At 51.5% G+C, this 27,730-nt stretch overlaps 1 protein-coding gene across 2 annotated transcripts; it reads right to left on the bottom strand.

Annotated features, from left to right (window-relative positions):
• Positions 1-1,473: 1,473 nt before the first annotated feature.
• On the bottom strand, positions 1,474-22,285 carry GRHL3 (grainyhead like transcription factor 3). 2 transcript variants are annotated; one of them, XM_062508973.1, is made up of 16 exons: positions 22,269-22,285; positions 12,961-13,147; positions 12,285-12,346; positions 10,900-11,236; positions 10,605-10,684; positions 8,912-9,065; positions 8,309-8,420; positions 8,080-8,174; positions 6,371-6,529; positions 5,876-5,954; positions 5,441-5,574; positions 4,827-4,861; positions 4,116-4,204; positions 3,942-4,027; positions 3,070-3,134; positions 1,474-1,588 (listed from the first exon to the last, which is right to left on the bottom strand). In XM_062508973.1, the coding sequence occupies exons 1-16, from the start codon at positions 22,283-22,285 to the stop codon at positions 1,474-1,476; spliced, it is 1,806 nt and encodes a 601-aa protein (XP_062364957.1). The 2 variants fall into 2 exon arrangements, with proteins under 2 accessions (XP_062364957.1, XP_062364956.1); XM_062508972.1 differs by lacking the exon at positions 22,269-22,285 and adding an exon at positions 13,635-13,734 and having other exon boundaries at positions 12,961-13,150.
• Between the last annotated feature and the right edge of the window lie 5,445 nt (positions 22,286-27,730).

The raw sequence follows: 27,730 nt of genomic DNA, 5'->3' as shown, positions 1-27,730 counted from the left end.
CTGGTTTTAACTGGAGCTGAAATTCTGCTCTAGGAGGACTCACAGAATCAACACTGAATCAGAGCCATCCTGCTGAAGAAGGAGTTTGTGATCTGAAGGGAAGGAGTGCTGGAGAGATCCCAAAGGCTGATAAACCTTCAGCTTATCTGTACCTCATCTTAGAGGCCATCCTCAAACAGAACTGAAGTAATCCAAAACTCACCAAGCTGACACATTCCAACATTTCCAAATCCTCTTCCCAGGGCGCTTTCCTCCCCATTCACAGGCCTCAGGTGCTTTTTTTAATATGGCCAGGAAAAGCAGAGGATGAAGAAGAGGGAGAGGAAAGGCCCTGGTTTTCATCGGTCATTAATTAGAGGATTAATTAGAAAATGCAGGGCTCCCCTGGGCCTTTGATGACCTGAATGGGAAGCAGCTTCAGGCAGTTTTAGCACAGGCTGGAAGGAGTTTGAATATTCCACGGGGGGACATGGCTGGCCTGGGACACAGGGAGAGGCAGAGCTGCTCCAGGGAGCAGAATTCAAACTGGGCATTTCCTTTTCACTTGCTTGAAACGTCCCCAGATCTGTGTGACAAAATCCTTCCACCACAGGCTGTGCCTGGAACTGCTCAGGGACACCTGGTGACACAGCTGGACACGGTGGCTGCAGAGGGGACAGACCTTGGCCAAAATCATCCTCGAGTCCTTTTGGTGCTTCTGGGGTCACCTCCCTGCCCTGGCTCCTGGCCAGACTCCAGAGCTGGGGGAAACGTTTCATTTTCAGTCCTTGAGCCTTTATTACTGTGGAATATCCAAAACAACACAACCAACAACACAGTTACAAAAGGAGTTCACGGAGAAATGTGAAGCAGCCTGTGTTTGAAATGCTCTGTGTCACCATACTGAGTCCAGTATAAAACAATGCATATTTATACACATATAAAATACAAAAGGAACAACACAGAAATGTATAAACAAGGGTTGTGGAGGCCTCCGTGGTATTTACAGTCACAGATGTGGCAGGGAGGGTGTTCAGCAGGCAGTGTCCGTGCAGCAGGAGCTGTGACTGCAGCTGGGAGAGTCTCTGTGCCAGGGAGGAGCTCAGAGCTGGGCTCAGCCCTGCTGGGAAAGCTCTGCAGGGTCTGTGGAGAGGCCAAGGCCTGGGCTGGCATCAGTCCCTGCCAGGGCCACCCGCTCTGCTCTCTGCCCAGGCCTGGCACTGTCACTTCGTGTGCCCAGCTCTGAAACGGCAGCTCAGGCCCGGTGCCAGAAGGGAATAAAATATAATAAAAATAATATTATTAATAATAATAATAATAAATTCAACAGAGCCAAGTTCCACGTTCACAGGATGATCTCACAGCAGTCTGTGGCCCAGCCCCGGGGCCGTGGGGGGTTCAAGTCAAGGCACCCAGAGGGGCACGGGGCTGAGTCCTGTGGGGTCACACGTGCCAGCTCGGAGAAAAGTCCCAGGAAGTGCTGCCTGCAGCTCTTTAGAGCTCCTTGAGGATGATCTGGAACTTGTTCTCTGCCTCTACCACGTCCAGCAGAAAGGCCATGTGGTTGCTGTAGTGCTGGATGATGTTGTTGTCCATGTTCACCAGGATCCTACAGAGACAAAGAACGGCACTTTGAAAGCAGTCCCCAGTCTGAGGGGCTCAACCACTGTTAATTAAACGATTCATTAGTTCATTAATTAAAACCATGGCACAAGACAGGGGAAGATCCAGCACAGAACAGTCACCAGCCCTGGGAACTCTGTCATGGCACAGTCAGGAATTCCAGGGGGATGCTGGGACTCAGGGTCTGGCACTGCCCAGGGTCTGCCTGGTGAATCAGAATCTCCTCAGCTGCATCCCAGCCCTGGATCCCAGCTCTGGCTCCAACAGGTGCCCCACAGAGACTCTGAGGGTACCCAAAAGCTTCACCAGCAGAGCTGATCCCTTCAGCTGTCTCAGAGCAAGGAGCCCGAGAAGTCACCTGTGCCTCTTGTGCCATGCTCCCAGCTGACCTCTAAACCACAAACCATCCCAGGGATGCTGATCAGGAATCTGAGCCTGGATTGTTTCTCCAGACCAAACCTCACCGAGATCCAAAATTGCTCATTAGTGCTCCTGAGTCACCTAGGGACTGAGTTCACCTGCTGAGCTCATCCCCGTGGAAGGGCCATGGCTGGGGCAGGTCCTGCCCTGCTGCCAGCCCAGGCAGTCCCACTGAGCTCCACTGGCTCTCACCAGATGAAGATCTGCCCCTCAAGCTGTAATTACCAGGAGAGGATTGTTTAGGGTGGAGCAACAGGATAAAATTATTGAAAATTAAATCTGGGGGAGCAGGAAGCTGGGCCTGACCCTGCCACCAGCCAGAGTGGAGATCTCTCCAATCTCCCCACACTTCAAAAGTAGCTGCTGGCATGGGTCATGTCCAGCCTTCATTAAACCAGGTGTCTAAATTATTTATTTAATCTAATTTCCGGGCGTGGCCTTTCCTTTTCATGAGATACCTCTTTGCCCCTCCTGCCTGGTTTCCCTCCCTGTCATCACCAAACAACACTCACTGCTTATCAGATGGAGGCACGAACAAAACCAGAACTCAGTGAGGTGGCCTCTCCCTCTTTTCCTTTGGGGTGAAAATCCCCATTTCTGGGGCTAACAGAGGATCAGCATCAGCAACACCTGGAAGAACCCCTAAGAAATTCAGGTGCTCACTATGACCCATCCCACATCCTGAGTGAGGAACATTCCAGCATTTTTTGGAGAAGCAAACACTGATCCCTGTCTGATAAGTTCTCCATAACCTCAGGCTTTTAGACTGAGACACAAAGGATCACCATTAAACTCCCCAAACAATTCCACCTTCACCCAACTTCCTTTTCTTGAGAGACTTTACCCTCCAAACAAATATAATACAAACAAGCATTATCCCAAATCTTTAAAGCCCAGAAAGATCTGACTTTTATATGCTCCAAATAGCAGAGCCTGACATGGCTGTACCTTTTATTATCTTGTTAAAATGCTCTTGGAGCCAATGGCAGGGGCTGGAGAGGACAGGTTTGGAGGCACAGCATAAAAGCAGATGGGAGATTAGCTTACCCTCTTTTGCACTTTTTGTAGACTTTATAAATGCTTTCTTCAGGAAGCCCATATTTTTCTGAAATCTGTGAGAGAAAATATGACAAATCTTTGTGCTTGTAAAGTGAAATTCCCATGGTAAAAATCAGAGAACACCAAGCCTGGGTGTTCAGCAGCAAAGGATTCCCCCTCAGTTTTACTCCAGAGAACAAAACCTGAACATTCTCCTGAGCAAGTTCAGTTTTGGTCTTAGGGTGGCAGGAGTTTTGTAGGTTTTTGCCAAATGTTTTCCATGAAGGTTTTTGTCTCTCTGTGCTGACGGATGGGGGGAAGGAGAAGATGGCAAAGAATCCTCTGTGCTGACATTTTTCAAACACCCTACTTTTAAAAGTTTATAAAACCAACAGAGCTTGAAGTGCAGCCATAAAGCCACCCCAAATCTGGGAGGTTTATTGTTTGTTTCCTTCCCAGCAGTCTCCAGAGAGGGCTGGGTTATCAGAGATGCTACTGATAACCATGACAGAAATATGTCCTTGTGCTCCTCAAACACAGCCAGGGAATTCCAGCACGAGGCCAGGGAGGGTTTCAGATCACACATCTCCAGCCTGGAGAATGGAAAAGGTGTTTGGCAGTGGAAAATGTGAATGTGCTGTCACAAGAAGAGACTTCCATGAGGATGTGGATGGGGCAGGAGGTGCAATCCTCCCTCTGCAGCACAACACAGCCACGCCAGGAGCTCCTGGGACAACCCAGCTCCTGCTCCCGCTTCCATTTCCATGCCCAAGGCAGAGCAGGCAGGAGAGATGAGCAGCCCACATCCAGCCCCCTGTTCACCAACCCCATTCCCTTTTATCTGCAGTTTGTCCATCCCCCGGGGGTTTGGGGACACTCACAGCTGTCCTGAGGCCCTGCAGATCCGGGGTCTTCAACATGAGAGCATCAAACACCTCCTCAGCCTCCCTGCGCACGTAGAGCAGCACTGCAAGAGAACAGGGCAGCGTGGTCAGGGTCATTCCCAGTGCTCCCAGTGCCATGTGGCCTGGTGGAATTCAGGGTCCCAGGGTTACCTCTCTGGGGATCTTCATCCTTGCTGTGCTTTGGAGGGATGGGGTCGAAGTCGTCGGTGAAGGAGGCACCGCTCCGCTTCAGGGGCAGCCTGGGCCAAGGGGACACAGCACTCAGGAGGGCAGAACAGTAAAAGCAAACAAAAACAGCTCCAGCTCCTGAACTTCTGACTGAACAACCAGTTACTCCAACAACCATCCAGCAATTAAGAACTGGTTTGTAATTACAGCAGCAGAGTTGTAACTTCCTGCCTAAAGCACACGGGCAGCTCAGGGAGGGCCCACAGAGGATTTGGGGTCACCGAACCCAAAAACCTTCTGCACCCTCCTGGCACTGCCTCCCCACACAGAGGCTGGGAGAGTTTCTGCTTTTCAAGTGTGATTCCACTTCATTCCACTTGATTTTCCAGCCTCTGGGTATTTTCACCCTTCAGTGACAGTTGTGATCTTTTATTTTCCCTTTCAAACGTTGTCTCCATGAGAACAAGAAGACAATGAGGGAGCAGCTCATGTTGGAGTGACTCTGACAGGGACTGAAATGTGTCCATGTTTCTGAGTCCCTTGCAGGACAAGGTTTAACTCACATTCTGACTCTCAGGGCATGAGGGAGACACTGAGCTGTGTTATCCTGCCCTGGGGGTATCCAACAGCCCTGACATTCCCAAAAGAACAGAGCAGCTGATGGGTGGGGAATGCACACTGCTGCATCCTCACCTGTTTGCAGAGTTGGGAACAGCGGGAGGGAGCACCTGGAATGCAAAGGAAATGGATCTGTGAGTTTGCACAGCATCACTGTGTGCTACAGAGGCAGGGGAGGGGGGGCAACTTGGGCACACTCTTAAATATCATTTCCCTCCTCCTGATCCATCAGTTTTCCCACACAATTAAACCCAAACATCTGTTTCTTAGACTAAATGGAATTTGGTATAAAGAACTTCCCCAGATTCCCTGTTTTTGACAAACTGAGGCACTGGTTTCTGAGGCAGGGAATGCTGTGGAGCTCTGAAGGACACTGGACAGAGGACAGTGCAGGAATGTCCCACCCACACAAGGACTCTGATGGTCACATTTTGCTATAATTTATTTTCTACTGCTGTTTTTGCTACCACTGCAGCCCTCTGTGACGTGTATAAAGCACAGGAGTATCTGGCTGGAAGCACCTGGGAAGGTTTTCTCACCCAGCACTGCTGCATGACCCCACCTGGGCTGTAGAGTTCACCTCAGTCCCACAGAGAGCTGTGGTGACCTTTGGGCTTTCTCCAGAGCCCTGTGGGGGAATGCCCAGCCTGGGAAGGACGAGGAGGGGGTGCCAGGAGGGAGGGACTCACCGAGCCACACCTCTGGGGGGTGGGGAAGTGCACGTTGGGGATGAACAGCACCGGCTGCGTCTCCAGGTCGCTCTCGGGCCGCAGGAACGTGATCTCATTCCCTCTGAAGCCAGAGAGCAAACAGCCTTTCAGACCTACAGATGGAGAGTCCAGTTCGTCTCAGCTGTCTCGGTGCTGGCACGGGGGAGCCCTGCCCAAGGCTCCCAGCAGAAATGCTGGAGCAGGACAGGAGCCTGCAGCACCTGCAGGGCGGCCCAAGGGAGCCCAGAACCATCCCCAGAGGTTGGTGGGAGCTCCTGAAGGGCTTGGGGAGGAGCCCAGCAAGGGCCTGGCTGCCCGAGGGTGCTGAGGGCAGCAGGCTTGGAACAGCCAGACCCATGGAAGAGAACAGACAGGGGCTGCAGCAGGGAGCAGGGAACACACACAGGCACTGACCGTTGTTGTTGGAGTCCAGGCATTTTCCTTTCCTTCGGAACTGTTTCCTTTCATCATCCCTCATTTTCCTCTCTGCTCCCTGTGGGAAGATCCAGCAAAATTTAGAACATTGACATTTCCAGCACTGGCAAGAAAGGGTTCCTCTGGGGTGTGACACATTAAGGTGAAGGTTTCTTAACTCAGAAATGATCACCTCAGGGACCTTCCACAGCCCAACCGAGACTCTCTGACACTCAGAAATTAGAAAAACAAAAATAAAATTTGCTTTTAGAAATGAAACATGCAGACAAGAATAGCTGTCAGAAATTTTTCCATGGGAAGAACCTCCAAGGAAACTCCCATCTCCTTTGATATTTAACAACTGATCAAAAATAGAGTTTATTGTGAGGCACAGTCACAAGTCTGGGCTGTTCTAGGCTCTCACAGCCTTTCTGGTTTTATTTTTGGGTCCTCTGACCAGCTGGGTTCTTGAGATGTGGGAAAGGAGTGCTGTACCTTGTCACAGAAGATCTTGATCTGGCACACAGCCCTGTGCACCAGCTGGCTGCTGCCACTGCCACAGTCGTAGGTGTCGATCTGCAGGTTCAGGGGGACTCCCTTCACCCCCTTCTGTGAGGAGAAGTCTGTGCTCAGGCAGTTCACCCCAATAAACACCTGCAAACAGGGACAGGGGCTGTTGGTGCTGGAAACCTCCTCCTCAGCCAGCAAGGGAGCCCAGGGCAGGCACAGAAGCAGCTGCTGAGGCTCCTTCCAGCCCTCCCAGGGCCAGCCTGCCAGGGGAGCAGTGGGTTTCCCACCTGAGCCTCTCTCCCCACACCTATTCAGCTCTTTAACTCAGCCTCTCCACTCCCAAAATCCCGCCTGGGGATGTTCTTCCTGATATTTCTGATCTTTCATTTGAAAGGGACCCTCAGACAGCAAAGCCCTGCAGGAAGGGAGGAGGGCAAGGCTGCAGCCTCAGGAATTGCACAGCAGCACTGCTTAAATAAATATTCATCCCACACTGGGCTCTTTTATCACCAGGAGGGAGTTAACTCCAGTGGGAACTCTGGAAGAAAAGCTGAGCACAGCTCTAATCCAAACTGTATCTCCAAACTGCCAAGTCATTGGTGTGACCTTGGAATTCCCCTGGACCTGGGGACAGATCTGCAGCTGGAGAAGCTCCCAGAGCTCCCTCAGCTGAGATTTCAGCCCTGAAACCTGATGTCAGCTCCAGTCAGTTCCTAAAAAAAGAAACCTTCTTCACTGGGGGGTGAAGTTTAATTGGAAGGAGAGAAGTAATAGGTGCCATGGACAACCCAAACACCCAAACACCAAAATACCTGCTCCCTCCTCTTCCCAGCCCTTGCAGCTCTCTGAAGTCTCACCTCTACCTGCCCCAGGCCAGTGCTTGAGCAGAGTTTCTGCTGGGAGTTAAATCCAGTTTTGCTGAGGTGCCCCCAGGGCTTGCCACATGCCTGACATATTTCCATTTCTGACAGCTCTGCCTTGAAGACATTTGTTAACCTCTTGGGTTGTAAAAGACCCAGGTTGCCTTTGGGCTTATTGAGATCCCAAAGCCAGGCAGGGTTTTCCCAAGCTTCAGAGACTCGGGGTATTTATGCCTTTCATTTTTTTTTTCTTAGTTTCTTCATCTGTTTTTCAATCCCCACTAGATACAAAGTGTTAAAGAGAGACACTGAGGAAATGCAGAACAGACAGCAGAGCTGCAAAGACCTCGCTGTAATAAACTTTCCTGGTTTTAAGGTGAAAAGGGATCTTGTGGCCTGTCTGGCTCCCTTCCACATCCCACAAGGCACAGAATCTCACAGGTCACTCATGTCTGCATCACCCTGCCTGGAAAGGGGGCTCTTTGTTCCCTGAGCTGGGGGTTATTTAAACAGGCTGCAGGTCTGTGAGCAGAGCCCTGAATTGCTGCAAAATCCTTTCTTCAGTTATCCATCAGCACTAAGAAAACATCCCTGAGCCAGTCTGGGTGTACCCAGAGTGTTTATTAGCTCATGGCAGTGCTTAAACACACACTGAGGCACGGTGTCCTGCTGCTGTCCTGCCAGGCAAACACTGCCTGGGGCTGCTGCAGTGGCAGCTCTGGGTTTGAAACTCTCTGTGTCTCAGCTGAGCAGTGGGGCAGTGGCTGGGCTGTCAGGAGGGAGCTGCAGCTCTGCTGAGGACCATTCCCAGCTCCCCTCCATGGCAGTTTGTACCTTGGCTTCCTCGTGGATGTTCCACACGAAGGACAGGGCGTTGTAGGCCAGCTCCTCGATGTTCTGCACCGTGTTGAAGTTCTCCTTGCAGTCAGCTGGAAGGCAGGGGAGGAGCAGTTCATTCCCGGGGCCTCCCACCCCCAAATCCTGACTCCCAGGCCTAGGGAAGCCCTGGGATGCTGAATGGAGGCAGGAGCTCCTCAGCCCCAGGTGTGGCAGCCCCTCGTACCCACGTCGATGACTCTCTGCTTGGCCGTGGGCTGCCGGGAGTGCCAGTGCTTCCAGAACTTGAGCTGCTCCGTGGGGATCTTCTCGTTGTCAAACACGATCATCACCACACTCTGCAACACAGCCAGCACACCCAGCTCAGCCCAGAGCAGGAGCAGTGCCCTCCTGACCCTTGCACCTCGCACTGCCCTCGGGGCCAGGTGAAATATGGAATTTTATGCTGGGCAAGCTGAGGAGGGCAAGGGGAGGGATTTGGGCTCGGCCATTTGGCACATTCATGTCGGGGGTCGCTCTGAGGCCTGGCCACACATCCCAGGAGCAGGATGGGGACCCCGGCCCTGGCCCAGAGCCCTTCCCAGCAGGGCCCCACTGGGCCTTTGTGCATCCCTGAGCTCCTGTGACAGGTTCCAGCTGCCACGGAGGCTCTGCAATGCAGCACAGGATTATCCTGTGGGACTGAGTCCATCCCATTCATCCCTTTAAGCCGACATGAGCCACAAAGCCATTACTGCTCATATTCAGCTCTGTTCCCAGGCCAGTGGAGCTGCTGGATGTCCCATTCCAGAGTTGTCAGCAGAGCTGCCAGCCTGTCTCTGTCTCTTACCTTCACTTTATTTGAGGACAAGTGCAAACATTTGCTGTCTCCAGCTGTCCGCAGTGTGATGGGGTAGAACTGTCCTTTGTTGAGGTAGGCCATGGGAGAGTCCCCAGATTTGATGTGAATGGCTTTGGGTGACCCCAGAGTGTATTCAAAGTCACTTGGATGGAACAAAGAGAGAGGGATGAATAAGCACATGCTGCTGTTTCACTGCAAAAGCAAAACAGAGCCCCGGGAGCCTCCACCCCATGGGTTACAGGCTCCAGTTTCTGCTCCATTCCCCACCTCACACACCCTGACACAGCACAGCACATTCTGATCCTCCCTGACACCCTGGGGAGCAGCACTGCTCCAACAGCCTCATTTTACCCCTTGGTTTTGGCTTAAAACCCTCTGGATGTGACTGCAGCCAGTATTTTTGTGTGGATGGCAACAGAACCATTGCTCAACCAGCAGCCTACAGCAAAACACACAAAAATGGGAACCTGTGCTGAGACTTTTACATCAGCCTAAACTCAGGTTCCTGTCTCCAAATCCATACCCATAACTGGCTGAGCCAGGAAGACTCTCCCTTAATGGTCCTGTAGAAAAAGGACCTGCAGGACACCAATACCTGCTTGGTTCTGCAGAACTGGACTCAATCCCAGCTCGTGGGACTCTCAGTGTGATGGGCACCAACTTTAATCTTTACAGAGAAGCTTTGCAGTGCCACACAGAGCAGGAGTCACTGCTGGCAAGGAAATTTGAAAGAAGAGCTTGAATTCAGAAGCTCTCAGGCCTTCACCAGCAGCTGTGAGCACTGAAACCATGAGGCCACAGCTGGTTTCTGCTGTGAAGAATCTGTGCAAGCCACCACCTGTAGTACAGGAGCCTTCACTCAGACCCTTCAAGTGCCCTGTTTAGTCACCAACCCATCTTCTTCCTGCTCCACCTCCTCTGATGCCATCTCTGAAGATGGGCTTGGCAGCTCCTCTTATCTGGAGCCAGGAGAGCCAGAGAGCTTCAGTGCACAAATAAACAGTGAGCCTCTGGCTCAGGAGACGCTGCTGTCTGTGTGAACATCCCCACGTCTGACAGCTGAGTCACCCAGTCAGCTGACTCAGGAGGCAAATAAAAAGTGGGAGGTGAAATAATGTTACCTGTTGGGAGGTTTGATTTGGTATCTGGAGCAGCAAAGCTCTGCCTGGCAGAGGGGTGGAAAGGAGGAAGAAATCCCTCTCATGTTTTAGGAATGAGAGGCAGTGGCACCCTCTAAAATCAAGGCTGACTAACAGTGCTAAGTGAGAACCTAAACCTTAGATTAGGGGAGGCTGATTATCACCCTTATGCTCTGCCAGTCTCCTTTTCCCTGTCATTTACCCCATTCCAAGTGGCCTGTGGGAAGGTGGTGCAGCCACCTGGATCCCTCTGTGTCACCCAGCCAAGCAGTGCTCCCTGGGAAGGGGCTGTCACCCTGGGATGTGACAGCAGCTGGCCCTGGACTGACCCCAGTCTGGTGCAGAACAATCTCAGCTTTGGGTTTGAGAGCTCAGGGGGCAGCACCTTGCTCTGAGAACACTGGGGAGACACAACTGGTCTGTGCAATTAGCACTGGTCACTGCCAGGGCTGGACTGGGGACAGGAAAGGGATGCAGTCCTTCTCCAGGACAGAGACAGAGCCAAGAGTTCCCTGGAACTCAAAGCCCTGGATTGCTGTTACCTCTTCACTCCATCTGTGGGGTAACTCTCGGGGCAGGGAGGCTCTGGCTGGGGTTTGAGGATGTCACTGAAAAGCAGTGTCTGCAGACAAGAGGAAACACAAATCAAAAGTAGAATCTTTCACTGCTCTGTCCATGCATCTTCTCCCAGACACCACAACAGACAAAACACAGACCCTCATTACTTCCAAAACCAACATAAACCCCCCTAGAAATCCAAGAGGAACAGCACCAAGCTTCCAACACCAAAGCAAAGCTCCCAGTGCCCCCACATGAAGCCCCAGCTCCAGCCCTGACCTCCTGTGGGTCCTCCTTGAAGGTGCTGTCGGGCTGCCAGCGCTGCTGCGCCGGGGCCATGGGCAGGCTCTCGAACAGGGAGTTCAGGGAGCTGCTGTCATACACGTCCCCTGGGGCCACCAGGAAGTTGTCTGGGGTGGCTTCCAGCTTGCTGGTGCCTGGAGGGAGCAGGGCTGCCTTGTGAGGAGCAGGGACACCTTCGAGACTCAGGCCGTTCTTCTTGGGCAGCTCGCAGAACTCCTGGGTCATGGAGACGTTTTCGGACAGGAGCTTCATGAGATGGGCTGAGCCATCGAAGGAGGGGATCTCGGGCTCGTAATCCATCCCGTGGCAGTGCCTGCTGGAGAGAGGGGCTGGCTCAGGGCAGGGCAGAGAGGGCACCCCCAGCACGGTGTCAGTGCCAGCAGTGGCTGGATGTGCTGCTGGCCTGGCTGCCAGGTGACCCTGAGTCAGCCCCGGCAGCTCCTGGGGGATCTCCACCCACAGCTCTCAGTGCAGTCAGCAAGAGCCAGAGGTGCTCAGCAGATAAGGGATGATCAGAGGGAGTCAGGGAATATGGTTTGGACGTGGTTTGGGGCTGCACATCCAGGGCCTGCATCCACTGCTCCTTTATTTAGGCTGTCGCACACTCAAAGCAGCAGGGATGATAAAAAAGGTAACTGCTCTGTGGGCTGTTCATCATAAGTCTTTTTATTGGTCATTGATGCTGAAAGTTGATTTTTCATACCCTTTTTAAAAAGAAAAACAATAATTGTACAAATTCACAAACTCCAGCAACTTAGGAAGCAAAAACCAAAACCAGCTTAATTCAGTTTGCTTCTGAAGGAGAGGAGTACCACTTGAGGTTTATTCTGTCAAGTGTTTAAAAACTGACAGTACCAAAGTACACAGCATCCAGGAAGAGGAACTGAACTCATAGTAGAAAATGAGCCATTAATTTAATAGTTAATTATCTGAAAACCTCAAAGGACAAATGGAAGTCACTGGAAGAGAGGAACAGAAACTCTCATCAGGGAGATGAGAACAAGGGAACAAACGAGGATTTGGCCATTCCCTTCTTGCAGCCAGTGCTCAATCCTCTGCCCTTTGCAGTTGGCACAAAATAGGAAATAAAGGCAATTTCTTCAGCTGCTGCAGATCAGCACAACCCCTGTGAACACAGCCAGACAGATGCTCAGGTGTGTAAATGGGTGTAGCTCCATTTATACCTGCTTGGGACCTGGCCTAAAGAATTTTAATGTGTGTCTCAGGGTTAATGAGCTGCACTGTTGCTGGTAATAACACCATGCTTTGATGTCTATTTTCTGCAAGCTCAGAGCCCCATCCTGCATTTCAGCAGCTGCAGGAGAGTGAGGCAGCTCCAGAGAGAAGGAACTGAAGCCAACCTCTTTGCCAGGTCATTGCGTCCCATCATCCCAGCTGGGAGAATCCTCTTCTCCTTTGGGACCTAGGACAGAGCAGAGTTCATTCAGTGTTAGATTTTTTTAAATGGAAAACAGAGCAGAATTAGCCCTGGCTGTGAGCAAGTGAAGCCTCCCTGATAAAACCCCGTGTGAATAACAAACAGCAGAGCTGGGCTCTCCCCTGAGCTGCTGCTGGCTTCCCAAATAACCTTGGGCAAGCCACAGCAGCTTGTTCTGGGCAGGACCTTTGAGTGGGAACATCATTCCTGTTGCTTCCAATCAGGAATAAATCAGATCCACATTTCTCAGAGCTCCATCCTACAGCAGTGCTGGGAGAATGAAACTGGTGAGGCCTGCCAAGGCTGTTCCAGCCCTCAAAGCACTGTTGCTCCTTATGGGTAAAAATCCAGACTCAAGGCACCAGGGATCAGGTTTTCCATATATTCTGGGCTCCCTCAAAGTGGTGGTTTGTGCCTCAGTTTACCACTGGGGACACTGGTGGCACTGGTGTGGTGTTGTGAGGGTGCTGGATAAACAGCTGGGGGGCTCAGTAGATGGGGAGCTCAGCAGAGGGGTCCCCTCCTAAGGTGGTGCATGTTTCACACATTCTACACCATTTTTACCCCAGTTTGACCCAGCCCAGCCCAGGGGCACCCACCATGTAGTAGTCATAGAGGAGGCTGAGGGCAGCCACGCTGTCGTCGTCCCCGTTCACCCTCATCATGGCCTTGGTGGCTGCAGTCAGGGGGTTCTCCAGGTAGGTTTTCCAGGCTTCATCTTCGCTGGTGTAGGGGAATTTCTGGAAGTTCATGGTGTCATTCTTCATCAGACGCACGGATCTAAAACTGAGGGGAAACCAGCAATGAGGGAGAAGCATTTCCCACAGAGATTTCCATGCATATGGGAAGGGTTTCCCAAAGGCTCTGTGGAGTGGAGGAGGAATTTGGGATCTCCTGGTTCTGAACTCCCAGAGCCTTTGGGATGAGCACCTCTGCTGCTGTAGCTGGGTACAAAAATCAGGCCAGAGCCTCTCCAGGAGAAGCTGCTCCCTCTCTTGCCCAGGGAGGCACAACCCCATCAGCTGCTCCTTCCTCCAGTCCCATCCTGCACTGTCACAGGGTGCTGGGCACTACAAAGGGATCAGGGAACAATGTTCCCTTGGATGTGGAGCTCCAGACACAGTCACTCAGTGCCCAGATGAAAACAAACCTCATCATTTTCCTTTGCTGCAGTTCATGGTTTTTAATTATTTTTTTCCCAATCACTTGTAGATGATTTTACTTGAGGGAAGCAGACAAGCAGATCACAACCCCCTCCCTTCCACTAAAAAATTCCTGACTGAGGTGAGGCTCGTGGGACTACGTGAGAAGCAACACACCAAAATAATGCCCTGCCTGTGCTCACTTCTGGCACTTTCTCCAGGCCTCTCCATCTTATGTTAATAAACTGTCAGACACTTAATTACCCAAACATTGGTCATCTTTCCTTTTCCTCCAGCAAGCCCTGCCAGCAGCCAGTCCAGCAGTGCCTCCCTGCATTCCCTGGGAGGCTGGAATCACAGAATTGTTTAGGTTGGAAAAGACCCCAAAAATCATCGAGTCCGACCTTTGAGCAAATCCACACCAAGTCCACAGAGGCTGAGCCAGTGGAGCTCCTGTCACACCTTCCTGTCACCTGCACCTGCTGTCATCAGCGCAGCCCACACCATTCACCATAAAATAAAATAACATCTCTGTGGACAAAAATTCCTGTTTCCTCAAAGTGGAAATGTCCAGAAAGGACAAGACTGGCTTTTATTAGCAGAAAGGTTTAAAAAAACTTCTTTAAATTGCCAAAGTTGCCAAGAGCTGACTGGACTTAAACCCTGACATCACCTGCTGATTTTTTTTCATGGAAAGGCAAAGGAAACCTTCAGGACTTACAGCAATGAACACTAAAATTTAATGGCATTTTTAGAAGGAATTGTTGTTTCCATGAAGCCACTCTCCATGGGTTTATAGGAAGTCCTGGTCTAGACTTTTAAGTGAATCATTCAGAGAACAATAACAGCTCCTGGAAGGAACCTGGCATCCCTGAAACTGCCCATGGTTGCTCTGCCACCCTGCACCAAATCCACATTAAACCGTGCAGGGGTGGCTTGGGATGCTCCTGGATCAGACTCCAGAGCTCTCCTTGGCTCAGATTCCTGCTTTGGTGCCACCCCTGCCTAACAAAACAAATTACAGCACAGAATTACTATGCAGTTCGGGAATTACAACTGATTTTTTCCATGAGGCCATCAAGGGCTGCTCCTGCTGTTTTTGTCACCAGTTCCTTAAGGAATCCTTTGCTTTTCTCTGCACACCCGAGCTGCACCTGCCCTGCTGGTGGCCCGAGGCTCGAAATTCCCGCAGCTCTCCGTGCCCACGTGGCAGCGGGGCTGGGGCTGGCAGCACAGCCCGGGATAACGGGGATGGGATGGGATGGAATGGGATGGGATTGGATTGGGAAGGGATGGGGATGGTTTAGGGATGGGATTATGATGGGATTGATGGGGATGGGGATTGGGACGGATGGTTTTGGGATGGGGATGCCGAGCCCGCTGCTCTGCCCCCGGCCCAGCCCCTGAAACTCCAGCAGGTGTTTGGGAGTTTCGTTGTCTTTAGCGCTTCTCACGCAGCCCTGGCTCGCTCCTCCCTCCCTGCCGCTGTCTCTGAGCAGGGCCATGGGAATGACTCAGATTTCAGCGCTCGGTGCCGGCGCTGTTCAGTCCTGTCCGGGCAGGAATCCTCAGCCGCTCTCGATCCCATCCTCTCCAGGGACAATCGGCAGCAGCAGAGCTCGAGCTCGGGGTGAGACTCGGCCCCTGTCACTGGGAAGCAGCGGAGATAAACACACCGGGGCAGGATGGAGCAGCAAAGCATTGGGGAGCTTTAAAAAGCACTGATATTACGAGAAGAAATGCTCGGGAAATTTATTCTCCCTCGGCTAAAGCATTCCTTGTGTGATTCCCTTCTGCCTCCCTGCCCCTCACCTCTGCTGGGAGAAACCACAGAAAAAGACACAAAGGAAATCTGGCCTGGCAGAAAGCAAAGGCGCTTTCCTGTAGGGATGGAGAGCCAAAATCCTGGGCACACACTGCCCGTGGTGCTGCTGGCACAAACAGCAGAGTCCAGCAGGGGTGGCAGGACTGGCACAGCAGCATTTAGGGAGCTCCAGCAGGACCCTGAGGTGCTCAGAACCTGCAGAGCTCTGGAAAGGCAGAGCAGCTGCTCCAGGCACTGGGAACTGCACTGGTCCCAGCTGAGGACTGGCACAATGACAGGAATTGCACCTTTATCCCAGCTTTATGTTCCACAGGATCCCTGCTAGGCACTGGAGCCCTGTGCATCCCCTCAGAACCCACCCTGGCCAGGGATTGAGCAACATCCACCCCATTTCCTCCTCCAGAAAGGTCAGCCCTGCTCTGACCCTGCTCCCAAAGGTCACCACGGCTACCCAGCATCTGAGGAGGGAGGGTGATCTGAGGAGATAAGCAGGTGTGGTGACATGGTTAAGGCACCTTTTTGACATCAGGACCTACAGGACACTGTGGTCAGTTTGCTTCCCCGGCACTTCAGAGCAAACAGATGTGAAACCAACCTCTGTGAAACATCTGCAGGAAGGAGACACCCGAACCCAGCTCCACACACACCTGAACTTTACTTTCCTCACTGCCTGTGATGCCCCTGCACGTGGCCAGGCCTTGTTTGCCCATTGCAAACTCCCTGCTCTGTTTGGCAAAGCCAGAGCTCCTTTCCCAGGCCAGGGAAACACAAGCACTGGGACCAGCAGCCTCCCTCCCCTCTGTGTGCTGGAGCCTCGGGCCATGTGCAGAGCAGGGCAGGATTTGGGGCAGGGAGCAGCTCTGTTTGTTTCCAAACACTCGGCAGTGTGACACAAGGTGATCTCAGCCCCTTTCCTGCTCCAGCCCACCCCACCTCTGTTTCCCCAGTTTCTCCCGGTGATGGATAAACACTCAGGGCTCTGCTGGAACAGGACAACATGCCCAAAGGGTCCAGGTGGGGACATCAGCCAAGCAGGAAACAGCCCTTGTACTCCTCTGCCTTTGCTGGCCTTTGAACTTGGTGTTGCTGTCTTTGTTCTCTCCACTGCACCTGACCAAGCCTCCAACCTAAATACTGGCCATGCCAGACGCTGGTGGCTGCAGAGCAGCATCACATTGTCAGAGCAGCAGGGAATCCATGGCAAGCAGCAGCAGGAATTGAGAGCCACAGAACAGAGATCCCAGGCCTGAGGAGCTCAGGGATGCCCCAGGCAGCTCCTGCGGGGGTTTCATCAGCTCTGGGTTTGGACATTGCACTCTCCTCCCTCTTGAAATAACCCTGGTGCTCCCCAAGTTCCTGTCAGAAATACAGAGGAGGATCAGCAGCTGCTTCCCAGGCAGAGATTTTAGCTGCAAATCCTTGTCAGCATCCCACGAAGTGGCCTCACTACTGAAGCCTCTCAGCTAAGTTGTGATTTTGTGATTTCTTTGCAGCTTTAATAAACAAGCACACCTGAAGACAAGGTGACAGCACAGCCAGCAGTGAGTGCATTGTCCCACTCACACAGCCAGGCAAAAATCCAAACAGAGACAGAACCAGGAAAAAAAAAACCACAGGAAGAAACACAACAAACACAGACTAATGATGAAAAACACTGCTGGGCTGCCAAGCACAACACGGTGTCAATCCACAGGCCCAGGGGACCATGATCTATCTCATGGCCCCTGACCTGCACTGCCTACGGAAGATTTTCTGGGATATTTTCTCTGGCAGCTGGGGAACAATGTGGGCTCTGTCACTGGGTTTGTGCAGGGGCATTTCAGCACCCTCAGCCCCAGGGTTAACTCAGCTCAGCCACCTGAAGATTGCCAGCAATGCTTCAGCCACAGGCACTGCAGGAGCTGCTCCTTCCCTGGATTCTGGGTGGCACAGGTGGCACTCAGGTCACCCAGCCTGGGCCTGCACAGCACGGGCACCCCTGCCTGGGATGGGAAGGAAAGGGGCCACCCTGAGCGTCTCTGGGAAATGGCTCCTGATTCCCAAAGGGGCTCAGTGGGGACTCCCTGGATCCCCCACCCCAGCTGGAAAGCTCTGCAGGCTGATCCAAGGTGGAGCCAGGAGACCTCCCAGGGGCAGGGAATGTGCAGGGTCCCCCTTCTCCTGCCCTCTTGGGTCACCTACCTAGAAACCCCAAACCAGCTCAATATCCATCTTTTTCTCCTACTTTTTTATTCATTTATGATCACAGCAGAAGGACCTGAGGACAGGGATTGACACTAAGGTGCCTCATCCTGGGCTGTTCAGCACAGATGAGAGAACAGAAGCAGTCCTGAACCTCAGCTGGAAATCTCAGCAGCACTGGGCTGGTTCTGCCCCTGCAGCCTGGAGGGCTCCTGAGACAGCCCAGGCTGTGCTGTCTGGGGGACACCAGCTGGGATTGTGCTTTGCCAGATAACATCACCCCGGAGGGATCCACCCACCCCATCCCATCCCATTGCACAAACCAGCCCTGCTTTAGTGCCTCCCCTGCCTAACAAAACAAATGACACACACAATCCCTTTGCAGTTCAGGAATTATGGCTGATTTTTTCCAGAAGCAGTTTCTGATGTCAGATGGTTCAGTTTTGAAGTGTCCTGAGTTTCAGGGATATCTGACTCCAAAGGGAGACACAAAAACAGGCCCTGAGCATCTGCTCCCACCTGGCACTTCTGAAATATTGCTGTAAACTTCACTCTCTTTCCTATTTCCATTGTGGACAGATAAGGACACTTCATGTGCAGTTGTTCCTGGACACAAACCCTCACCACACCAACACATCGCACTTTGCACTGAAGCTCCCAGTCCTCCACCCACCTAAAAGAAGATTGATTACACAGGTAATTTTTGTATATTCTTTAACTCCAACAGCTATGATTTTTAAATAAAATAAAGTTTTTAAAAATCATGGTTTTACAAGATTTGGATTTTGGATTTGGTAGCCATAATACATAAACTCTTGCAAAAAACTAGTTTCTTTTTTACTGCTCTTCAGGTAATTTTTTTTTTTTTTTATTTCAGCCAGTAATCAACTATTATGGGTTATCTGTGCTTAGAACAAAGCCCAGCTTTACTTAAAGTTCTCTGCTTCCCTCAGCACATCCTACCAGAGGCTGCTGCAGTGACACACCGAGGGTGTCACACATTTCTGAGGAAGCAGTGAGACAGCAAGAGCAGAGATTGGAGGTTTCAGAGCTCTGTGCTCAGCGTGGGGGCAGTGGGGTCCCCCACCCCAGGGATGTGCTGCCCCCTCCCCGCAGCCCGGTGCAGTCAGAGCTCACACCTGGCTCACACACGGGGTTTGTGCCCTGCTGAAGGTGGGACAGGTGACCCTGCTGCCCAAGAGGCTCCAGGAAGCTGTGCCAGGACAGGACATTTGGCAGGAGCCTCACGGGGAGCAGCTGCTCCCTGCCCTGCCCCTGTGCCCCCCTCAGCTGCACCACAGGCCCTGCAGGGCTGGAGAGGCACAGCCAGGGTGGGTTCTTCCCCTGAGCTTTTCCCCCTCTCTTCCTACCCTGGGGGGACTTTTCACCTGGAACCATCTCAGCTGCCCAGGTCTCCTACAAGGTGCTCTCTGTGCGTGCCCTCCCCATGCTCTGATTCTGTGTCCTGAGAGCACAGGGCCCAGTTTAACATAAAAAACAAGCTCAGCACAACGTGCTTCGAATGTTTGGGTTTTTTTCCAAGCAAACCTGATTGATCCCACTGGAGGCACAGCCCCATAACAGCAGGCACTTGTGCAGAGCTCAGGATGCCAAGGCACAAGGAGTGGGCAGAGCAGGAGGCTCTGGCAGTGCCAGCTGCTCTGGTGCTCTCAGCAACAGACGTGGGAACACGCTGGGGACAGGGACAGGTTTTGGATCAGCCTCACCCCCCAGGATTAGAGCCACAGCCAGAACAGCACTGACACCTGAAGGGACAAGAAATGAACCATCACAGAAGCCTGGAGTGGTTTGGGTTGGAAGGGACCATCCGGGCCATGGCAGGGACACCTCCCACTGTCCCAGATTTCTCCCAGCCCCGGTGTCCAGCCTGGCCTTGGGCACTGCCAGGGATCCAGAGACAGCCACAGCTTCCATGGGCACCCTGTGCCAGGGCCTGCCCACCCTCCCAGGGAGGAATTCCTTCCCCATATCCCACCAGGCCCTGATCTCTTCCACATTTCTTGTCCTCCAAGCCTAGGAAACTTGACTGTGAGCAATGGAATATAATCACATGTTCAATAATGAGTTCCACTAATTAACATTTTTCAGCTGTTGCCTTTTTCCTCCTTTCCAGGATCCCTGTCCCTGCCCATCAGCTGACCCCAAGAGCTGGCAGGTGCAATCCAGGTAAAAGTGCATTTTTGGATGATTACTTTATACTGATCAACAATTCAAACAAAGCAGGAGCAGATCCTCCTCAGAGGAACGATCTTTATTCTGCACATTTCCCTGGAATCATTCCCATGGACCAATCAGCCGAAAATGTGACCCAAAGCATCAAAGCAAAGATACTGTGCAAATGTTGATTCACCCCTGCTTTGAGTCTGGAGTTTATTCAGAGGGCTTTTATTCCTTTGTTGGGAATTGCATAGCAGTGATTTGATTGTTGTTTCTTTAATTTACAAATCTCTTTTTCTCTTTACATAACTTAAGAAAAAAAAAAAAAATCCAAGCCAGCCTCCCTTTCTCCAGCACGGTTATCCCTTGTGTACTTTGCTGCCAGGATTTTATAAAAGGGCTTTAACTTTTCATTCACCAGGAGCATAACTCAAGTTTTAATAACACACCTTATGCATGACAAAAATTTGCTTCTGGCGATCATGGTTTCGACCACAAAACCACAACTGGGAGTAACTCCTGGTTAACTCCTTCCAGCCCACGCACGGCAGAGTTAGACACAGGTTCAGTGTAGAAGACTATGGAAATCAGCAGTTAGAATATTTTATAATAGGCAAAACATCTCCCCCTCCCAGGCCACGCTGGTCCCTTCCCAGACCTCTCTGGGAAATCCAAGTCCTAAAGGGAGAATTGGGATTATTCTCCTTGGCATTTTGAGCGAGAAAATGAGGATATCACAGCTCCTAAACATCAGCCACATCTGGGCAGATGTTGCCGGCTCAGCCTGGGGGGTGGACACCGCTCCAAGGCTGCTCCCGGTGCCCGCAAAGCTCCATCCCGGTGATTATCCCGAAATTCACAGCTCCTTAGAGCCTTCAGAGCGGCTTTAGCAGCCTCTTCTCAGCTTCCTCCCCTCGCTGACACCTTTTTCCTTCAGAGCAAACCCAGGGCTGAACGTTTCTCTACTCCTTTGGTCCCAGGAAATTCCCAGCTCCCTTATCTCCTGCCGGGAGCTCCCGAGCTGCTGCAGGTCCATCGTGACCCCAAACGTTCCCCAAGGCTCTGCTTGTCCCTAACCCTGTCCCCAACCCCTGTCTCCGCTCCTCCCGAGGGATTTCTTCCCCCACTGAACTAAAGCGGAATTTTCAAAGATCAGATCCGATCCCAAAGGATCGATGAACGCAGAAGCCCCGCAGGGATCCCAAAGCCAGCCCCACGCCGGGGTGTGCTGGCTCACACATCCCGGCTGGACGCTCTTCCCTGGGCTCCCCCTGCTCAAAGGGTTAACAGAGGCAGCAGCCGTGTAATTACCCGGGCCGTAATTAGCGATAAATCCATCAATCGCACACTCTCACACACTCCCAGAGCCAAACGCATGCCCTCACTCTCAAACCTAAAAAGCACCAGTTATAAATCACCCAAAAAAAAAACCTTCCGAAAGCGGAAATTTCAGTGGCAGATCCTCAATAAATCCCAGCAGATCGATGTCACTATTTACATCAAATAATAATTACTGCTGAGCCTTTTCAGGGTTCTTAATTAGGAGGAGATTGGCTGACACAGCAGCTCCGTCAGGCTTGTAAACACACACAGGCGTGCGGTTTACTCCCCCCAAAAACACCTCGGAAACACCAGATCTCTACACAGATATATCTAATTTCTATTTCTTGATTCAATCATTTTACGGACAAATCCTTCACATAGAGTTTTAGACCGGGGTGACATTTACCACGGATTGACAGCAGCATTCAGCAGCTTTAGTCGCTGTTCCTGCACTCTTCCCCACACCCTGTCACGCAAATCTGACATTTGTTTGCGTTTATTTCAGGGGTGCAAAGCACAAGATGTTGTGCTGATACCATCAGCATCCAAAACTCCAAAATATTTCAGAGGTGCCAAAATTAGAAATAAGATCGATAGGTGTTAAAAGCTTTTTCTGCTTTAAAAGATTAAATTATTTGATAGGGTCACAGTGTGAATCCATTTACTTAACAAAAAACCCCAAACACACAAACAACAAAAAAACACCCAAAAAACCAAACGCCAAAACAAACAAAAAAACCCAAAGAAAGAAAAAAACCCTCCACCCAAACAAACAAAAAAGGAAAAAAACTATAAAACCCCCAAAAAGACACACAACAATCCCCATCCCTAAAAAGCAGGGACTGGTAAATGCTTCAGAAGGTATTTTCTCAAATAAATATATATAAAATTAAACCAGATTCCTAGCTCCTGTTAGGTTTTGCTGGACAGAGGCAGAGCAGATTCACCTCTAGACATAAACCCCATGTGTCAGTTTTAGGCTGAGGATAAAAAAGTAAGCAGGATGGTGATTTTTAACAAGTCCCAAACAAAAAGGAGCGATTCCTAAGAAGTGATTCCTAAGAAGCGATTCCTCCCCAGAGCAGCACCAGCTCAGACAGGGACAGAAAATCAGGGAAACTTTCCCATCCCGTTCTTTACTCCCCTTGCCAACAGCTGGACAGGCAGAGGAGCAACCCAGGAATCTCATCCAAGCCTCGGCAGCAGCGAGAAAAATGGGGAAAAGGGAGAGAAAAAACCAAAAAATCCTTGCACTTACTCCAGTTCATTGGACATTTTGGCGGTGTCCGAGGTGCAGAAGGCAGAGCCCCGCTGAGCTCTGCTCGCAGGCTGCTCACACAGACATTGCCTGCGAGGTGTTTGATTTATGGCAGCAGCTCGCACAGGTGGGGCGGCAGTGCCGGGATTGGCTGCCGGGACAGGTGCCCTGGGACAGGTACACCCAGACAGGTGCAGTGTAACCCTGTCCCTGCCGGCCCGCCAGCAACAGCCCCGGGGCGCAGAGGATAAAAGGGGTGGAATCAGGGATTCATCTCGGGGATAATGAGTTTCAGTTTGGTGGATGTGTTCCGAGGAGGTTTTAGATGGTTTTGGTTCGTTCTTTGCTGTTTCTTTATATATAAATGCACAGAAAAGATGTGTATTTATAAAGGAATGAATTAGGGAAGGAGAAAGTTTCCTCTCGTTCCTCCGTGGTAATTGTAGTGATGGGAAAACCCTTTCCTGCCTTTCCTCACCTCCTCTCAGCTGCTCACTCCAGAACCATGAGGAGGTTTTATATCCACTTTTTAAAAATTAACCCCCCCCTAACTTTAGGGACCAAGTAATTCCATAAATATCCTGACTCAGGGAACCCTTGCACTGCTCTGGACGTGTCAGGAGCAGGGCTGTGGGATGACCTTTCTGTGCCCAGCGTTATTCCAGCGGGAAGTTTGGGAACAGGCTGCAGGAATAACACCCAGGCAACACCTCTGCACCCGGGGAAAAGGTTTGTGCAATAGAACAAAACTCATCAGGGATTCAAGCCCTCTTGCTGGATGGTTTCTGTCATCCGTGTTGCAATGAGGAGGCAGAGGATGGGCTCAGCCGTGACTCACGGTGACTGGATTTGGAAGGCAGGAGAGGATTTTGCCAGGCAAGTTGATACAAGCCTCAAAACAAAGGGAAAAAGAAAGGCTTCCACCCCTCGTTCTCACCCCCCATCGAGTCTCGAGTCTCGCTCCTGCCTGCCCTGCTCAGCTCCTGCCCAGCGCAGCCCCGGAGGTGTCACAGCCCCGCAGGTGTCACCCAGCTCTGAGTGTGGCTCTCCCTGGGCACACAGGGACTCCCAGCCCAGCGGGGCGGGCAGGAGTCGTGTCCACACAGGCACATGTGAGCACAGAGCTCTTTATTTTGGGTACAACAGCCTCCAACACCTCCCTGGCTGCCGGCTCAGGACGAGGAGTGACCGTGGGGTATCTGCTGATAACACCAGGACGTGCTGGGCTCTGCTCTGCTCTGGGAATTCCTCCCGCCAGGATTCAGGGCCTGGGCAAAGGCTGCTCCTGGGAATGGAAACCAAGGCTCTGGAGCGATGCAAACTCCACTGGGGATTGCTGGGGAGCATCAGGAGCAAGGAACATCCAAAATTCTACTGAAAGAACCCATGGAGAATCATGGAGTGGGTTGGGTTGGGTTGGGTTGGAAGGGACCTCAAAGATCCCCCCGTCCCACGGGCAGGGCTGTGTCGTGCTCAGCCAAGAAAAGCACTCATCTGTGGCAGTTGTGGCAGCAGTTGATCAATACTCCGATCATATCTCCAAATGAATGAAGCCTTGCCCAGTTCACGGTGCCCACAGTGGCAGATCTGAGTCCTTGTCCTTTACCCCATCCAGGCAGAGAGGATTTCACTGGCTCTGCTTATTGCAGAGCTGCAACATCCCCTCGGGGGATCTCCCAGTTTCTTCCAACCTTTACAGACTCCAGCAACAAAAGTGAAGGAGGAGAAAACACTGCCAGAGCCAGAGCAGGCAGGGAAGGACAGGGCTCTGACAAAGGAAACAGAGACCTGAATGTGTCTGGCAGAGCTGAGCAGGGCCAGGTTTTGTGTCAGTGGAAGGTGTCCTGTGCCACCTCTGCATTTGGTTGATCTTTCCAGGCTCAGCCCTTTGCAGAGCAGCAGGGATGCTGCTGTCTGCTCACCCAGGACAGGGCACAGCCCGGGCACAAACCCTCCAGACCCTGCTCCTCTGGCAAAGCCTCGCTGCCACCCCTGGCAGGAGGCTCAGGACCAGCCCAGCGTGGCTGTGATGTGTCACTGGGCACTGCTCCTGCCAGACAGGACCACCCCTGTCCTGCCTCTTCCATCCTCTTGGCCACCTTTTGTGTCTTTTTTGTGATAATGTGAATTTTGTGGCGCCTCGGAGGCCTCCAGGCCTGGACGCCCAGACAATCCTTTTGACTGTGATTTCAGTATTTATAATTTTTTTTTTTCATTTATACTCCACCCTCCAAGAGTATCTGGTGAGGGGGTGGGATAGAAGAAAGAGACCAAGAGATACATTCTCTGTGAACAAAACCCTCCCACTTCCCCTTCCACTCCCCTGTTAAATATACCCTGGAACAAAAGCCTTTTATGATGCTCTAAAAATAAAGCATGCAGCAGTCAAGACAAACTGCAAAGTTTAAAAGAGAGGGACAAATTTTGCTCACAGCTACACCCTCTCTAAGGCAACAGGGTTGCTCTTGTGTTTGGTTTGTTAAACCCTCTCTAAACATCCAGGGGCAGACTGGGATTTTGTGAGCAGCTCCAGGATGGAGCCAACATCACCCAGAGGGTGTCCAGCCCTGCAGAGCCAGCTGGGACTGCCCCTGCATGTTCAACTCACCCCAGGAGCAGCGTGGCTCTGTGTCCCTGACATCCCAATGCTCCTGCTTCTCCCTCTGCCACCGATTTGTGGTGTGACCTCACCTGAGCCATTCCACACTCCCTGCTCCCAGCCTGGCTTCTCTGCTCTGTAACTTGCAAGGAACTTCAAAGCAAGGACTCTAATCCCTTTAGGATACACGGCTTTTCCCACTGACAGCTGTCAAACATCCTTTCCAGCTGTCCTGTGATGTGCCAGGAATTGCAGTTGTCTTTGACCAAAGGTTATTAAAACATTTCAGCAATTAATACACAGCAAGAGGAAGCAGCCTGGAGCAGGTTAAAGTGAGATGATGGGGCTGCTTCAGGTGCTTTTCCAGCAAAAAACACACCTTGTGCCATTCAACCCTTTGATATCCAAACCAGATCACCTCTCCCAGCGAGACTCCCTGTGTCTCCCAGAGCCTCTTCCTGGAGAAGGCAGAACAAAAAGATGAACTAAAACTTCCTTGGGCTGCAGGGCTCAGTCTGGCAGCACTGCCCTTTCCCTCTGTTTGCACAGCACAGGCACAGCAGAGCTCCACAATGTCAGGGGAATAGTGAGGGAAAGGAAAAGGAGGATTTGGTTTTCTGGAGAAATCAAGAGGGACAAATTTCCTCACTGGCCCTTTCCCACCAGTTTTCCAGCCTCTATCTGCAGGATTCCTGGGAATCCAGCTGGCTCTGCTGGATCCCAGTACCACTAAACAACGTGACCTGATGCTTAAATGTCTTTTTAATAGAGTCAGGCCAGTTTGTTATTATCTGTTGTAGCCCAGGGGGCTATAGGAAAATTCCTGTTGTCCTTAGCGAGTTCTACCAGTTCTCAGTCAGTAAGGAGTTTGGGTTGCAAACAAGTGACCCAGCTCAGGGACTGCAGGGCAGCAGCTCCAGTTAAACAAACAAACATGACCCCCAGCCCAGCCACCTTCTCCTGCTGGAAGAGGCTTCACTTTTCTCTGCATTGTCTGCCCTGAGCTCATGCCCTGCTCTCCCTGGAGCTGACACCTGTCAATCCAAAGCCAGCAGGAAAGTGGGAAGTGCCTGTCCCAGATGAGTCTGTCAGGAGAGGGAGCTGCCTGGAGATGTCACAAGGATGTTCCCCATTCCAGCCCAGTTTGCGGCCCAGGCTTCCTGTGATGTTCAGCTCCAAATATGCACAGGGAAGGTTTCACAGAGAATTGTCCTTTCTAACAGGAATTTCAGCCTGGCTCCAAGGAAACTTTGTTTTTGAATCCCAACGCCCAGCACGGAGCACATACCCAGCTCAGCAGGCTGCCTCACACCTGCAGCTCCAAACACAAAAGCACATTTCCTCCTGGAAAAAGCCCAGGAGTTGGATTCCCCTGGAGCGGGAGGTGCTGTCAGTGATGGCAGCAGCACCAGGAAGAGCTCAGAGCTGAGCCCACACTTCCTCAGTGCTGCTATTCCTCCCCGAGAGAAACTTCTAAACACGAAATCAGTTTTGAAAATGGACCAGATGCAAAACATCAGGGATTGCTCCCAACCATTTCCCCCACTGCTGCAGCCTGATCAAAGGTGCCTCCCTTCAGGAATTTATCTGATGTCAGGCAGTGAGGCTGCAGCAGAGCTGAGTTTGGTCTCGGGTACCTCAGTTGACTCCACTCCTTAATCAGCCCTGGCTGAGCAGAGATATGGAAATGGCACTGGCAGAGGTGTCCTGGGCTGCTCAGAATAAATTACCCTTATCAGGAGCGTGGCAGATCCCAGCAGCACAGCTGGGCTCAGGTTCAGGCTCCAGAGTGTTTGTATCCTGGGTCTGCTCCCCTCACCCAGCACAGCACAGAAATGGGATTTCATCCAGCAAATTCCTGAGTAACAAATGAAAAAAAGGAAATATGAATGGGTATCAGTCCTCCCTGGACTATGATGAATGTGCTGAGGGAGCTTTGAGAGGCTTCTTTACATGACAGCTCAGTTTCTGTTGGTAATTAGAAAAGCTCAGGCCAGAGATATTCATCTGTGAGCAACATCTGGAACTAATAACATCTCAGCCCTGCCAGCCTCCATGGTTTCATCTCAAATCTGCTGATACTTGCTGTTATTAGTTTATTTAGTTGCCTCTTCAAGCCTGGCTTCCTGTAATCATCCCATCATGTGAAAGTGTTCTCTACACAAAAATCTCTGTCCTTCAGGATCATTGCAAAACACTCCAAACCCCAATTTCTACAGGCTCAGGAATGAAGAGACAGAAAGGAAAATAACTCCCTCACACACCCCACGAGGTGAAGAAATTTAAAAGCCAATCTTCCACCCAGCAAGGACCTGGCTTGTGGTTTCCAAGCAGAACCAGGCTCAGGACATATTAGTGCTGTGCTGGTCAGTGTTGGACTCATCAAAGCACTGCAAATTTTAATTATTTCTCACTTCAGCTCTACACCTGTCATTACTCATCTGAATCACTCATGGGATACTGGACCAGGGGATGTTTTGGGGTGGCCAGAACGGGCACACAGCAGAACTCATTCTGCCTTTCTCTGCCTCAGCACTTTGCAGGAGCTGACTTTCCCACAACAGCTTGAGAAAACAGCTGTGGGACCTGATTATTTATAGAGAAGAGGAAGAAGTCAGCTCCACAATCTTGATTTGACTCTGAAATTGTCTCTGGAATTGGGATTCCATGCCTGGATCCCAGGCCTGGTTTGGAGACACCCCCTGCTCTTGAAGCATTCAAATGAAAAGGCAAAGGCAGAGGCAGGGGAGAGGCTGGGCAGGGGCTGGGGACAGCAACTGTGGGAACTGAATCTCATTCCCAGGAGAAAACTGGAAAACCCAAAGGCTCCCTGTGAGTCAGAGCTGTCCTGGTACCACTCAGG

This window comes from Cinclus cinclus, chromosome 26, assembly GCF_963662255.1.
Source record: "Cinclus cinclus chromosome 26, bCinCin1.1, whole genome shotgun sequence".
Taxonomy (NCBI): Eukaryota; Metazoa; Chordata; class Aves; order Passeriformes; family Cinclidae; genus Cinclus; species Cinclus cinclus.
This window is presented reverse-complemented; position numbering and strand designations above follow the sequence as displayed.

Coding starts and splice junctions, on each gene's coding strand:
- GRHL3 (XM_062508973.1), bottom strand. Junction 11,237..12,284: donor CGCAATGACCTGGCAAAGAG/GTTGGCTTCAGT, acceptor TCTCTCCAGCAG/GCACTGCCACGGGATGGATT. Junction 4,862..5,440: donor CCCCCCAGAGGTGTGGCTCG/GTGAGTCCCTCC, acceptor TTTGCATTCCAG/GTGCTCCCTCCCGCTGTTCC.